The 14,890-nt window shown below is 38.9% G+C and overlaps 1 protein-coding gene across 1 annotated transcript in view; it reads left to right on the top strand.

The window, feature by feature from the left end:
* LOC309563594 (sorbin and SH3 domain-containing protein 1-like) overlaps positions 1–14,890 on the top strand; it is a 244,310-nt gene that overhangs the window by 70,466 nt on the left and 158,954 nt on the right. Inside the window, exons 4-9 of the mRNA XM_082268071.1 lie at positions 286–312; positions 401–513; positions 5,613–6,383; positions 7,655–7,999; positions 8,699–8,837; positions 14,031–14,060. Of these exons, the coding sequence (XP_082124197.1) occupies positions 286–312; positions 401–513; positions 5,613–6,383; positions 7,655–7,999; positions 8,699–8,837; positions 14,031–14,060 (1,425 nt within the window). The remainder of the gene's footprint in view (positions 1–285; positions 313–400; positions 514–5,612; positions 6,384–7,654; positions 8,000–8,698; positions 8,838–14,030; positions 14,061–14,890) is intronic.

Genomic DNA, 14,890 nt, shown 5'->3' with positions numbered 1-14,890 from the left:
ACAGCTTTCAACCACTTGATTGTGTTTTTCCCATTCAAGCTGACAGACTCTGTGGACAATTCTTTCTTTATTACTCTGAAAGATTTCTTTGTGTCCACAAAGGTCAGAAGGAGTGAGGACATGATATGTAATGCCAGTTACTATGGAACTCCGCATTAGCAATCCCATTTGGGGCTGTTGGCTGCAAAAAGCTTGTAGCTCCCAATAGAGTGATATTTGTCTTTGGATGTATTTCATGCCTAACAGATTTCTTTTCCTTATTCTTTTCATTTGCATAAATAAAAGGCGACTTGTCAGCTGAAGGAGAGGCAGGTAAGAAGACGTTGAACAAATCCTTGTTGTGGAAGAGCGATCTCTAAAACAGACTATCACATTTGAAAACTATTCTCCATCTGTTTAGATGACAGACCTCCTTCAGTAGCTGAATCTAATGGAGATTCTTATCATTCTTCTCTGGCTGCCAAAGGATTCCGGAGTGTCCGCCCTAATCTTCCTCCTGAAAGCAAAATTCAGGTACTGTATTACTGTCCTTGGACTTGTTTTATTTTATTTTACTATTTATTGATGTTCTCCTAACTCTGAGTTTTACCTTCCCATTATAGTATTGAAGAAGGTTTTTAAATAGTTGGCATTGCCATTATTACCTCCTCACAGTGCAGTAATAAAGCTGCACCTCAGACTTCAAAAAACACTTTGACAATTGCTTCTCCATGGCCCTGACCACTGAGAAAAGGAATAGTAAATCTGTCTGAAGCAGATCTGCCAACTGACTCTCTTGTGATAGCATAGGGTGAAACCATACTTACATGCGATTTACTGAATGGGATCAGCCATCTTTTCAGTTGCATTTTCACAGCAATGTGCAGACTCATGGTAAAACTAGATTACTCTGAAGTTAGATGCTGATGCATTCTGCATTACTTAAGTGCTTTTAGATACATTTATTCACGTCATTATTTTTTGCAGTATTGTTTCTTGCAGGTCAAGGGAAGTCTTGTATTCAGTGCAATTTTTTTTTCCTGCAGCTATTGAAAAATGAGTTTGTTTCTATAATGACCAAGCATGCTTTTGCTTTGATATTCAGGATTCTTTGTTTTTCTGCAGTTAACTTTTTAGCACTAGCTACTATAGATGGAGATCCTGTGTGCCAAACACACTAATATTTCAGATTGTATATCGTGCAAGATCATGTTTTTTCTACTGCATTGTCACCTTATAATATGTAATAACAAAAAAGGAGTTTAAACGCATTTTAAATGTTCACTTATTTCTTAGATGATTTAAGAGATGGGTGTTAGAGACTTGCAGATGGGTCTATGCTATATTACAGTAAAAATGCTGCCACATCTCTTTTTAGCACCCTTTTTGTAGTCCTTTGTAGGGATGATCGAACTTTTCAAAAGTTTGGTTCGGCCAGAACATCCGAACTTCCCGAAAGTTCGGCCCGGATTTCAGAACCCCATTGAAATCAATGGGACCAGAACTTCGGTAATCAAAAAACACAATTTTGAAGCCCTAAAACCCAATAAATGCCCCTAAAAAGTGCCTAGGATTCTGGGTCATGCCCCAGGGACTATTAATCACACAAAAAAAAGTTCTTAAAATTTGTTATTTTTGATAGAGAGCCAATTATTGAAAAAATTAAAAAAAATAAATAAGATATTTTTGGATTTAGTGTCTGGGGGGTCTAAAAAGTGTACCTGTGAAGTTTCAGCTCTGTAGCATGTCCAGAACCATAAAAAAAAAAGATTGTTTGTATTATGTCACTTATAGAACAGGGATATGGCTCCGCTATTTTCACACCTTGCCGGTTTAGTATCAAGCGTTTTTTTGGGCATTTTTTGGGGGTTATTGGAGGCAGGCATAACATCAGAACTTCTGTGTAGGGGTATACATACACACATACTTATATGTATATATACCCATACACATATATAGGTGTGAAAGTAGCAGAACACTATACTTGCGCTAATGAAATTATTAACACCAATATGGTTCCGCTCCTATCACACCTATATATGTGTAAGTGTAAAATACTTATAAGTGTGTGTGTGTATATATACCCCTATACAGAAGTTCAAATGTTTTGCCTGCCTCTAAAGAACCCAAAAAAATGCCTACGCCAAAAAAAACGCCCAGGTTTGTTTTCGCAGCAGGCGTTTTTTTGGGCATTTTTTTGGGGTCTTTGGAGGCAGGCAAAACATCTGAACTTCTGTATAGGGGTATATATATATACACACACACTTATATGTATTTTACACTTACACACATATAGGTGTGATAGGAGCGGAGCCATATTGGTGTTAATTATTTAATTAGCGCAAGTATAGTGTTCTGTTACTTTCACACCTATATATGTGTATGGGTATATATACATATAAGTGTGTGTGTATATATACCCCTATACAGAAGTTCAGATGTCATGCCTGCCTCCAAAGAACCCAAAAAAATGCCCAAAAAAACCCTGCAATAACACACATGGGCGGTTTTTTTTGGCGCAGGCGTTTTTTTGGGCATTTTTTTGGAGGCAGGCAAAACATCTGAACTTCTGTATAGGGGTATATATGCACACACACTTATATGTATATATACCCATACACATATATAGGTGTGAACGTAGCAGAACACTATACTTGCGCTAATGAAATAATTAATACCAATATGGCTCCGCTCCTATCACACCTATATATGTGTAAGTGTAAAATACATATAAGTGTGTGTGTGTGTGTATATATATACCCCTTGTATATATATACCCCTATACAGAAGTTCAGATGTTTTGCCAGCCTCCAAAGACCCCAAAAAAATGCCCAAAAAAACGCCTGCTGCAAAAACACACCTGGGAGGGTTTTTTTTGGCGCAGGCATTTTTTTGGGTTCTTTGGAGGCAGGCAAAACATCTGAACTTCTGTATAGGGGTATATATATACACACACACTTATATGTATTTTACACTTACACACATATAGGTGTGATAGGAGCAAAGCCATATTGGTGTTAATTATTTAATTAGCATAGTATAGTATAGTATAGTATAGCAAGTATAGTGTTCTGCTCCTTTCACACCTATATATGTGCAGGTGTATATATACAGACATGTGTGTGTATATATACCCCCTATACACATGTTCAGATGTCATGCCTGACTCCAAACATGTCCTCAAAAAATCCCTATAAACACCTACAGCCAAAAAGCAGGCTGACCGGTGAGAAGCCATATTAGTGCTCCGAAAGTGACATAAGAGAAACGATCTTTTCTCTATAGCGGTCACCCTGATATGGAAGGGTTTTGTCACCCTGCCATAGCAGTCAGAGTCAGTTAACCCTACACTACACTACGGTCCCCTTACACTTAACACTTTCCCTACAGAAACTGAATAATTAAAGCTAACTATAGTGGAAAATAGCACCCTAACTACACTAGATATCCCTTTCCTCACACTGAAAATTGCTAAATGACACTTTGAAGCAGAAGTAACAGAACTGCTTCCACTCTCTTCCATGTCCCTGTATAACAATGCTAGGAATTTGGCGGGGGCTATCTTATATACTGGGGGGCGTATTCACTAATGATTGGACTATGGACCCCCTAGTCACTCCAATCACATTCCTAGCATTCTCCTGCCCCCTCAATTGGCTTTTACTGATGGTTCTGGTCCAATCACAGGCTTTTAAAGCCCATTTCCTGTCCCATTGCATTTTGGTCGGTTCTGGTTGCCGAATTCCGAACTTTTTCAGCAAAAAGTTCTAAATTCGGCCGAACCTCGAACATCCAATGTTCGGGTCGAACCGATGGTCGACCCGAACCGTTCGATCATCCCTAGTCCTTTGACAAGAAGCTGCATAAACCCCCCTTTTGGTATATGTCTTTTTATTTCCAGCTGTAAATAAAACAAAAATCAAACTGTAAGAACATTCAGAAAAAAAGATATATGTAACATCCTGAGCTTGTGGACCTTAAATCCTGGTGCACTGCTATGAGTTGGTGTAGCTTCGGGTTTCTGGGTAATATATTTTATTGCTTTGAATACTATGGGCAGTCTAAGGGTAACTATACACCAACAGGCCTCTAATCAAGAATGATGTGTGATAAGAGACCTGGTTACCCTCATTGGCAGACTTTTTGAACACATGAAATGGATGAAATGCTTGTCATATATAAGGGAACAAGCACCATACAGTCACATTTCTTTTAATATGTGCAATATGGACCTCTTCAAGCTCTTTGAACTTCTAGCTATCATGGCCTAGTTAAGTCCAAGAAGACTAGTTTAAAGAGATTATTATATATTATTATACTATAATAATAACTAATATAGAATAACTTCATTATAATATTATAAGAGATTAATATTATTATTAGTTGTTATAAAAGACTGCATTGTTGTGGGAAATGATTAGAGCTTCTGGCATGTTTTTGTTGTCTGTTTTACCTACAAGAGTTATTCTCACACTCTACTTGTCCTGGTGATCATTGTTGTCAGGACAGAATGTGAGGGGCAATACAAAATTTTACAGTTGTCACAAAAAAATGGATTGAGAAGGAAGCTTTTAATGGGTTTTAACCTCTTGCCAACTGTGTAACACATATAGGAGCAAGAAAAGTGGGCTTTAATACCCAGCTGCTACATATACTTTATATGTCCATGGCGACCCGAGGTTGTGAGGTTGTATGCTGAGAGATCTCTTACTGTGTGCTTCCAGCACACTGACCGAGCTGTCACCGACAGCTCTCGATCGTGGCTTCTGATCGGGAGCCAGCTAGACATGGTCCTAATCACGTGACTGTTGTGAAAGCCGATTACAGCAGTCACATGATATAAAAGCTGTGCCACCTCCTGGGCATTGAAGCCTTTTTAAAGGGCCACTGGGAGGTGGCATTAAGGGGTTAACCTTTCCCTACTCAAAAAAGTTAGCCAGGAGGACTTCTTCAGGAGTTACAGCTGACTGGTTCTCATGGAGGCACATTTTACTTCCTGTACTCTTCTTTACAATAAGGATAGGATTCATCTTTATAGGTGTTTCAGGATTTATGGAGTGCTGTTTTGGTTATACTGCCTGTGTAACCAAGCCCTCAATGAGCAGAGGGTGGCAGGAGAAGTCTGTACTCTATCTATATCATACTAGACCTGAACATTAGGAGAAGGCAAAAATAACCTTGCTCTCCCCTCGCATCTCCCATTAGGTATCACTGCTATTGATGGTGTACAGGAAGGGTATATTTGCCTAAAGTGTAACTTTTTTTTTTTGTAGGCTTGTTGCTTTCTACTGATGCATTAAAAAGTGAAAAATAAATAATAAAAGAATCTTGAATTTAGGTACCTTTTTTAAATATGTTTGTTTGTACATCTTTTATTAACTGTGGTAAACATCATTTTCATCTTCTCACATTCGTTACCTATTTCTGTATATGAAATTCATGACATTATATCTCCCAAACCTATAAAAAATCCTTTCCAATCAGGAAGCACCAGTTCATTGAATGAAGACATCCATTTCCATATTTATGTTGCAACTTTTCAAAAACCCGTTTTTTCTGTGTTACTCATTAACCTTTTTGACCATTTCTTTCCTTTCTCCTTTTCCTACATTTTGTGTTCATGAACCATATAGAAAGTGGTCCCTCCTCCAATCCCCCCTCCTCCTAAAGAGGAGAGCTTTGCATGGCGCCCACATACTAACACCAAACTGTCTTACTTGAAACCAGTGCCCATCCTGGATGGGCTTTACCTAAGTGCTCCAAAGCCTTACACACCGCATGCTGCTAGCACCCCACGCTTTTCTACCATGTGTACTCCCACTGTTACCCAGGGCATCTCTGGAGATCACACAACCATCCTGGTCTCTCCCATTCACTCTGAGACTGAGCATGCTGATAGTTGTTTGCAATCCAGCACATCACCTAAACACCAGGCAAGTGAGTCTAGCAGTGCTGAAAGAAGCGTTGCTGGAATGAATTTGAGTCATGAGCCCAAAGCCGATAAAAAGGTCAGCAGTCTATATGTAGCTTGTTTATCTAACAACACTGGCTCAGCTGCATCTGAAAATCCCACCGGCGCTGCACATGATAAAACTGAGGGTGCTGAATTGGGAGCTGATGTAACTAAATCACCAGCCACAAACATTGTTTCTTCGATAATAGACACCGGAAAATCCCCACCTCCCATCCCTCCAAGGCCATTCTTTGACCCTGTCCCAAGTAGAGATTCTATTAGCTGCAGTGAAATTGATACTTTCTGGAGTCAATGCCCTCTACATCAAGATATGGGACGTACAGAGCCAGATACACAGCATCCTGCTGGCCGAGTCAACATGACTGCAAAGGAGCCCTACTTTCCATCAAAGCAAAAACAAGCCCCCAGGGCTCAGAGATTCCGTGGCATGGTACTTGTTTTCATATACTTTATTTTACTTTCCATTGTGCTCATCACTAACCCTTGTATTTTTGTTCCTTTTATGTGTTGCTGAAATACCGTCTGTTCCATTCCCAAATAATCTGACACCCTTTCTATTCTATAGCACTTTATTAAGTAGCACATTTATTTTTTGTATTTAAACAGTATAGTTATAGCTTTCGGGGTTCAATGTCCAAATAAAGAACCTTTATTCATTCTGGCAGATGTGTGCAGGTATAGCTGCTGTTCATTATTATGCACTTTTTTTTTTTTAACATGTTTTTAGTGTAAGTCACCTTTTTGCCAAACTTGATATGGTTAGACTGGGAAATGACACAAATATGAGTTGCCACCTGTCTGTGTATTGTGCAGAATGGGCTCTTGATGTATCAACTTACCAAATGAGAAATAGTCAAATTGTTTTTATATTGGGGAAAGTACTCTGAGCCATATACAGTTATTAAAAACTTTCAAAGCAATGCTTGAAACAGCATTTTATGTCTGAAGCTGGTTTCCCTATGTCAACATGTAAACATTTTAGCACATTCCATTGGACACAGGAAATATTCAAAAGTTTTTAGAAGTTTAAATGAACCAGAGGACTAATCAAAATTAGTTGACTTGAAGGGTAAATCCACTTTCATGGGAAAAAATTTTTCAAGTAAAAAAGGTATTAATGCATTTACAGTTGCAACACAAGCTATATTGTAATGTAACGTAATTAAAAATGATCTTTCCTTTTAAATCTGCAGTGCTGTAATTTTCTGTAAAATGCAATGCAATATGGATGCGTTCTGTGCACAGATGATGCATGGCATGCCCTCAAGAAATGTAATTTTCTGCTTATTTGATTGGCTCACTAATTTTCCCAGAAGTCTGCGCGAAGATACAAATTCATTTGTGGGCTTACTTTCAAAGGGCTAATAGTGTCTAAAGGGAGTCAGACCCTGCCACTTTCCTCAAAATGTTTTTTTTTTTTTTCAAAAAAAAAAGTGGATTTACTCTTTATCTATCCAGTAGAAAAATGCCAAATTTGCTAGAAAAGGTGGTATTGGTTTTAGCTGTTTTTTTTTTTTTTTTAAATTGGTGTTTTCTTCATGTATCTGTTAATACTGTGCTTTATGTATCACTGTGCCATCTCTTTCCAAGCAACTGCAGCACTTTGTTATGTTTTTCTCAACATGCAACTGCGTGTTATAGCTCAGCTGCACACTTGTGTTTAAATGTTCGTCCTGCGTAACATCACCTTATTTCCCACAGGATGCCACTTCAGACACAACTCAACCTGAGGTTATAGTAGTCCCACTCATCCAGGTTAAAGTTGAAAGAGAGCAAGAAGGCACTTCGAGCACTCCACCGCCACCTCTTGTACCTGCTGGCAAACTCTCAGCCTCCCCAGAACTTGTCACCTCTAACTTGGCTTTTCCGACACTTGATGATTTTATTCCCCCTCATCTGCAAAAGGGATCACACCATAGACCCAACTCTCCCAATTTTTATTTTCCAAACAATCTACCACCTTGCTCTCCACCACCTTCCCTGGTACCATCGGACGACTCGCTCAGAGTCTCGAAACTTGATAGCAGTGACGCCATCTTACCCACAGTAAGCTGCCAATACCCTCACTATTTACTCACAATGTGAAACTTCTTCTTTCTAGCTTACTAAACCCCAACAGGTCGATTCCTGCCTTCTGCAACAAAGCATGACTAACCATTTTTACTCTTATATTAATGCATGTATTGTGTGAATTAAGCTGTTGTTTTGTCTTTTGGATGTTCATTGTAACTGCTGTTTTGGTATTCCTGGATATTGTTTTGTCGTTATCATTTAGACTATCATATAATGGTGTGTGTGACATCTAACCATTATATGGGATGGTAAATAAACAAACTAAGCAATGTGTGTAATGGCATTCTGAGTGTTTTCCTCTCTGGATGATAGTACACCTGTTTTTCATAGTTGAAGTGGCTCTGCAGGCGTCTCGTTGTCTATGTCCAGCGTGACGATGCAAAGCCTATTTTTCTGCTCATCCCAGTCAAGCCAAGTGATCTAGTTTCATTTGATACTGCATGTGTTTGCATGTCTGACTACTTGCTGTTAAAGAGATCCTGTCACTATTTCCACTTGTTAGGTAGAGGCTCTAATTGAGTGGAGTATATCACTAAATGAGCTGTAACAATGTGTTATCAAACTGTAGATCTGTTAGAAAAGCATTGTTCTCCTCTTGTCATTCTTTTTAATGATACTGTTTTCTTTCTTTGTAAATGTGATGTGAATAAACCCATTGTGCTTTGTTTTCAGGAGCCTGTGGTCGATGAGGTTCCAGCTCCCATTGTAAGCAATGATAAACCTTACTCGTTTGTACCAACAAGCAAATCCTCTGTGTACCCATCCACTACCACAGTAAATCCTACCATAGTACTTTTGCAGCATAATCGAGGTAAGTTTGGAGAGTATGGGAATAATCAAACTGCTGCAGCTACTGAGATGATTTTCGCACTATACCTTACTAGATCATGTTTTAAGAATTTCATGGTCCACATACCATAAAACATTCTCTCCATAACCCCTGCTCCATGTAAAACTGCAAGTTTGTCTGCATAACACCTGATCTATGTAAGGTCTTATTCACACTGGGAGTGTCAAACCTTCTTTTATAAACATTTAGAGGATATTTCTAAATGCTTATACATGCAGGTAATGATTTTTAATGTGCCATTCACACTGAGCATTTAATTGGATGTTGCTGCGGCCAGTTTAGCTACGTTTAAAGAAAATACAATTCTGTGTGCTCAGGATCCGATTAGAAGCTCTAAATATGGCTAAAAGGATGTAATTGTGTTTAAACATCCCTAAACCTGCTTTAAATATTTACATGCAGACCCGTGCTATTGCACACCCAATCAAGCAGCTGTAGCTAGTTAATAAATGACCCACTAATATCTACATGCAGGAAAAAGTGACCTGGGAAGTAAAAATAAATTGTTTATACTTCCCAAATTACTTCTCCTGCATTTAGAAAAGCTAAACCCATGAGCGCAAGTGTGGACGAGGCCTAAAACTGATACTTGGTTTTGGGACAAGGTAAGGCAAAGATAAGTTCCTTCTTACTTTTTCTTTCAAAGACTCCAGTGATGAAGTTTTCAATATATTGAATTATTCTAAATCATTGAGGTTTCATTAAAACGTCTCAAATTGCCCCTTTCAACAATTACTGCTGGCTGCGTCCTGAATCCAGAGAGAGACTGGTTTACTGACTATGGGCCAGCAAACAAGGGTCCTAATTTATGGAAGTGCTATACTTGCAGACTGGACTGCCACTTGGTTCATGTCGGTGCATTTAGAAGTGCACCGGGAGTGTTGTGTGGCACCTCATATATACACTAAATTACCAAAAGTATTGGGATGACTGCCTTTACACGCACATCAACTTAAATGGCATCCCAATTTTAGTCCATAGGGTTCAATATTGAGTTGGCCCACCGTTTGCAGCTATAACATACTCAACTCTTCCGGGATGGCTGTCCACAAAGGTTTAGGAGTGTTTCTATGGGAATGTTTGACCATTCTTCCAGAGGCGCATTTATGAGGTCAGGCACTAATGTTAGAGAGAATGTCTGTCTCACAATCTCCACTCAAATTCATCCCAAAGGTGTTCTATTGGGTTGAGGTCAGGACTCTGTGCAGGCCAGACAAGTTCCTCCACCCCAAACTCACTCATCCATGTCTTTATGGACCTTGATTTGTGCACTGGCCCAAATCATTTGGTGGAGGGAGGGATTATGGTGTGGGGTTATTTATCAGGGGTTGGGACTAGCCCCTTAGTTCCAATGAGGAGAACTCTTAAGGGGTCAGTATAACAAGACATTATGCACGATTTCATGCTCCAAACTTTGTGGGAACAGTTTTGGGATAACCACTTCCTGTTCCAACATGACTGCGCACCAGTGCACAAAGCAAGGTTCATAAAGACATGGATGAGCGAGTTTGGAGTGGAGAAACACCTTTGGGATGAATTAGAGTGCAGACTGCAAGCCAACATCAGTAAACAGGCAAAAAATTTGGGGGAGCATACCCATGTATTTCTAAAGCTGCTGCAGCTATGAACCAAAAGACATGTATATTAAAAATGAATAGCGCGCAAATGCAAAAGAAATAACTACCAAATCTGAAGACAATCCATAAATAAAAATGGGGGTTTGGTCCCACCATATGGCCATATCGTGCTCAAGCCCACTACTGCATCAAAGTACCCCATTATCAGTGGGTCCTACACTATCCATGAAAAAGAGATGAATCCAGCCTTTCCAACCCTTGGAGATAATACTCCTTGCTGGGAAGGATGTGCAAATGCACTACAGGGGACTCCTCCTATATCCACTTGATGGTGGACACTGATTGAGTACAGGTGTGTGGGGGGGGGGGGGGAGGGTTGCTCAACCCCGATAGTCTGGTCAGACCGAATACATAATAAACAGGCAAAAAATTTGGGGGAGCATACCCATGTATTTCTAAAGCTGCTGTAGCTATGAACCAAAAGACATGTATATTAAAAAAGAATATCGCGCAAATGCAAAAGAAATAACTACCAAATCTGAAGACAATCCATAAATAAAAATGGGGGTTTGGTCCCACCATATGGCCATATCGTGCTCAAGCCCACTACTGCGTCAAAGTACCCCATTATCAGTAGTTATTTCTTTTGCATTTGCGCGCTATTCTTTTTTAATATACAAGCCAACATCAGTGCCTGACCTCACAAATGCGCTTCTGGAAAAATGGTCAAACATTTCCATAGAGACACTCCTAAACCTCGTGGACAGCCTTCCCAGAAGAGTTGAAGCTGGTATAGCTGCAAAAGGTAGACCAACTCAATATTGAACCCTACAGACTAAGACTGGGATGCCATCAAAGTTCATGTGCGTGTAAAGGCAGGTGTCCCAATACTTTTGATAATATAGTGTATATGAAGTTCTGCAAGTGTCATTTTAGAATTATTTTGAGACCATAGCGACACATAAGCCTTTTTTCCTACAGCTCTACTCCCTTCCTTCATATCTCACAGAAAATATAGAAAGATGTCTCACTACAATGTGACCGCACTGCACATGTAGCAAAACCTCATCTATCAGCTAATGGATGTTCCTGAAACAGGATCTACCCTTGTTTCATGGATATTGTATGGACATATCCTTAACAATTAGTAAACAAGCTTTAAAACAAACCATTCCTGACCTCTAACTGCCTGTACTGTGAAGTATTTTGATCTCAACGATCCATAAACATAAAACAAAGACTGTAAAATCTGGTTTTGGCAACTACATTCTATGTGTTTGCATTCGAGGGGCTTGCAGATTGCCAAGATTCTGCAGCAATAAAAAGTAATAGAACATTTTGAAGAATACATTTTCCACAATGCCTATAGGTACAGAGATGAATAAGAACTTATTTTAAAGTGCTTTTGCTACTTGTTCGGAATATGTAACTATTTAGTATGCATAGACTGGGCACAGGTTCACTGTAAACTTGTGCTCATATCAGAAACGTCTGTGAAGCATTTGGTCAGCATTAATAGTGTCTTTTGAATAAATAACTTATTTGGCTTCTGAAAGGTGTGAAATATGAATATCAAATATACGTTAAATTTTTCTGCCTGCAGGATAACGCTTCCAGCTAAATACTTGCATTCACAATTCTAGTGGAATAGATATAACACAGGCTATAATTACTTTTCCATACAACATGTAATTGTTAGTTGACCTCGCTCTGCCCACTTACTACACAAGAACCCATGGAATGTCACAGCTCTTGATTTCAGATTATGCTGACCTCAGCAATAGAATAATCAGAGCGCTGTATCCTGCTGGTTCCAAGCAAAAACTGTATAGTGCCCAATGTGTGTATTAAATTGCACACTCAATGAACTCAAAAGCAGATGGATTGCCTGAGCTGGACTAGTCTGGAGCTCTTCATTTTTCCATCTTTGATCTTATATGTACCACCATCCAGTAAGATGGTTTTTAATCAATGTGCGTTTACTGTCTAGGAAACCAGAGTTAACATAATGTACAGGTACCAAGTGATCTGAGAGTAGAAGAAGAGACAGTTCACCTGGCCACCCAAATCTGTACATATATTTTTATTATTTTTGCCAACACATTGTGCCATGTATGCATGATGCATGGACATTCTCTTGCATTGTTCCCACAATGCTCTTCAAGTTTGGTTCTGGTGCAGACCGTCTGGAGCTGGCCAGAGGTGGAACATTGGAAGAGTGTTCTAGGTGATATCTGTAGACTATAGCTATAAGGGTTAAACATGTTTAATGTGGTCAATCCTAACTCAAGTCTATTTTGATTAGTTTTGCATAAAGCGAGGAAACTGTAAATTTTTGGTCCACTTTAGTTGTGAGCTATTGGGGAGATGTCCCTGTGTGGCTCATACAAACATTTTGGGGAGTTGAAGGGACAGAGAACCATAACAATCTTTAGATAGACAGACACAGTGTGTGTGTCCACATTCAAAAGATTCCCCATCACCTCCTGTTTTGACATCAATTCAATGGAAATGTCCACATAGGGAGCACTTGAAAAGGTGCATCAATATTGGAATTCATAATATAGTACGTTATAAATTGGATTTTGACAGTTTTCAAAAACAAATATATACAGGTATAATAGTTTTATGGAGTGAGGTCTGTCCTTGAGTGCTGTTCAGCCTCATGATTGTTTTACACACAAGTATGTGTCATGAGCACACCTTCCTCTTCATTAGACAGACTTCTTTTAAATTCTTCTTCTTCACCATAACAGTGAAACAAAAGCAGGTCAGGGTCCCTTGGTCAAAACATAAAGTTCAGTTGTTGCATGGATATATTTAATTCATCACTAGATTTTCCAATGTTATTATGAGACCATATGGTCAAATAGGGTAAAATTCCCTGAACTTTCACTGTATAATTAGTTTTCTCACTGTTTAAACTATCTTTGAAATATAGCTGACAGTTATTTTTTAACACAATTTATTTGTGGACCTTGTTACTGTATCTTAGTGCACTGTTCTCTGATAAGCTGAACTCCAAGCAAATATTGAAAAATACCATCAAATGTAGATATGTATTCATCAAAAATAACTAATGTATTTTTATTACAGTTGGTATAAGTACCTGCCTCTGTCTTTATATTAGCTTCCTGTAATACCTGCACAGCAGCACTTAGACTGAGAGAGGATGAGATGGCTGTGTCAGCCAATTAGCTACTATTTTGTTGCAGAGCACTGTCAATCTTATAGAAGGAACATGCTTACTGGAATGGAAGAGCACACAGATGCCTTCTGATTCTTCATTACTTAGCTAATAGACTGGGGAGGAAGATTACACCACTATTTTATTTTGTTAGCTGTTTGGCTGGAGTTCAGCTTTGATACCTCTTGCTTTTATTGCCAATGCTTCCTTGGATGTTTTTCTTCTTTATCCTTTTGATTGTGCCACTCGCTTTTTTTGGTGTGTTCTCCACAGACAGTATTGTTCTACGATGTCACAGTAATCGCTAATTGTTTCATAGAGCTCAGATTTGCTATGCATGGTTTTAATACACACTTGTCTTACACGTATTCTCTGCTTTTTTTATCACAGAGCAGCAAAAACGTCTTAGTAGCTTGCCAGGTAATGCACCAATGCTATCCACACCTGTCATGTGCTTTGCTTCCATTAGTACCTAATGCAATGGACCCTGGAAATTAAATTTGTCTTAAGAGTTAATTTATTCATTGTAGAAGTATGAATATGCCAGTTATGTGATGAAGATTATGGGTTTAAAATGTATCAAGCTGTTTGTGTGTGGTGTGTTCACACATATATATATATATATATATATATATATATATATATATATATATATATATATACTGTATATATACTGTATATATATAAGTGTGTACAGTATCTCACAAAAGTGAGTACACCCCTCACATGTTTGCAAATATTTTATATCTTTTCATGTGACAACACTGAAGCAATGACACTTTGCTACAATGTAAAGTAGTGAGTGTACAGCTTGTATAACAGTGTAAATTTGCTGTCCCCTCAAAATAACTCAACACACATTAATGTCTAAACCGCTGGCAACAAAAGTGATTAAACCTCTAAGGGAAAATGTCCAAATTAGGCCCAAAGTGTCAATATTTTGTGTGGCCATAATTATTTTCCAGCACTGCCTTAACTCTCTTGGGCATGGAGTTCACCAGAGCTTAACAGGTTGCAACTGGAGTCCTCTTCCACCTCCATGACGTCATTACCGAGCTGGTGGATGTTAGAGACCTTGTGCTCCTCCACCTTCCATTTGAGGATGCTCCAGAGATGTTCAATAGGATTTAGGTCTAGAGACATGCTTGGCTAGTCCATTACCTTTAGCCTCAGCTTCTTTAGCAAGGCAGTGGTTGTCTTGGAGGTATGTTTGGGGTCGTTATCATGTTGGAATACTGTCCTGCAGCCCA

The sequence above is a fragment of the Pelophylax lessonae genome (genome assembly GCF_965119305.1).
Source record: "Pelophylax lessonae genome assembly, chromosome: 9".
NCBI classification, from domain to species: Eukaryota; Metazoa; Chordata; class Amphibia; order Anura; family Ranidae; genus Pelophylax; species Pelophylax lessonae.
This window is presented reverse-complemented; position numbering and strand designations above follow the sequence as displayed.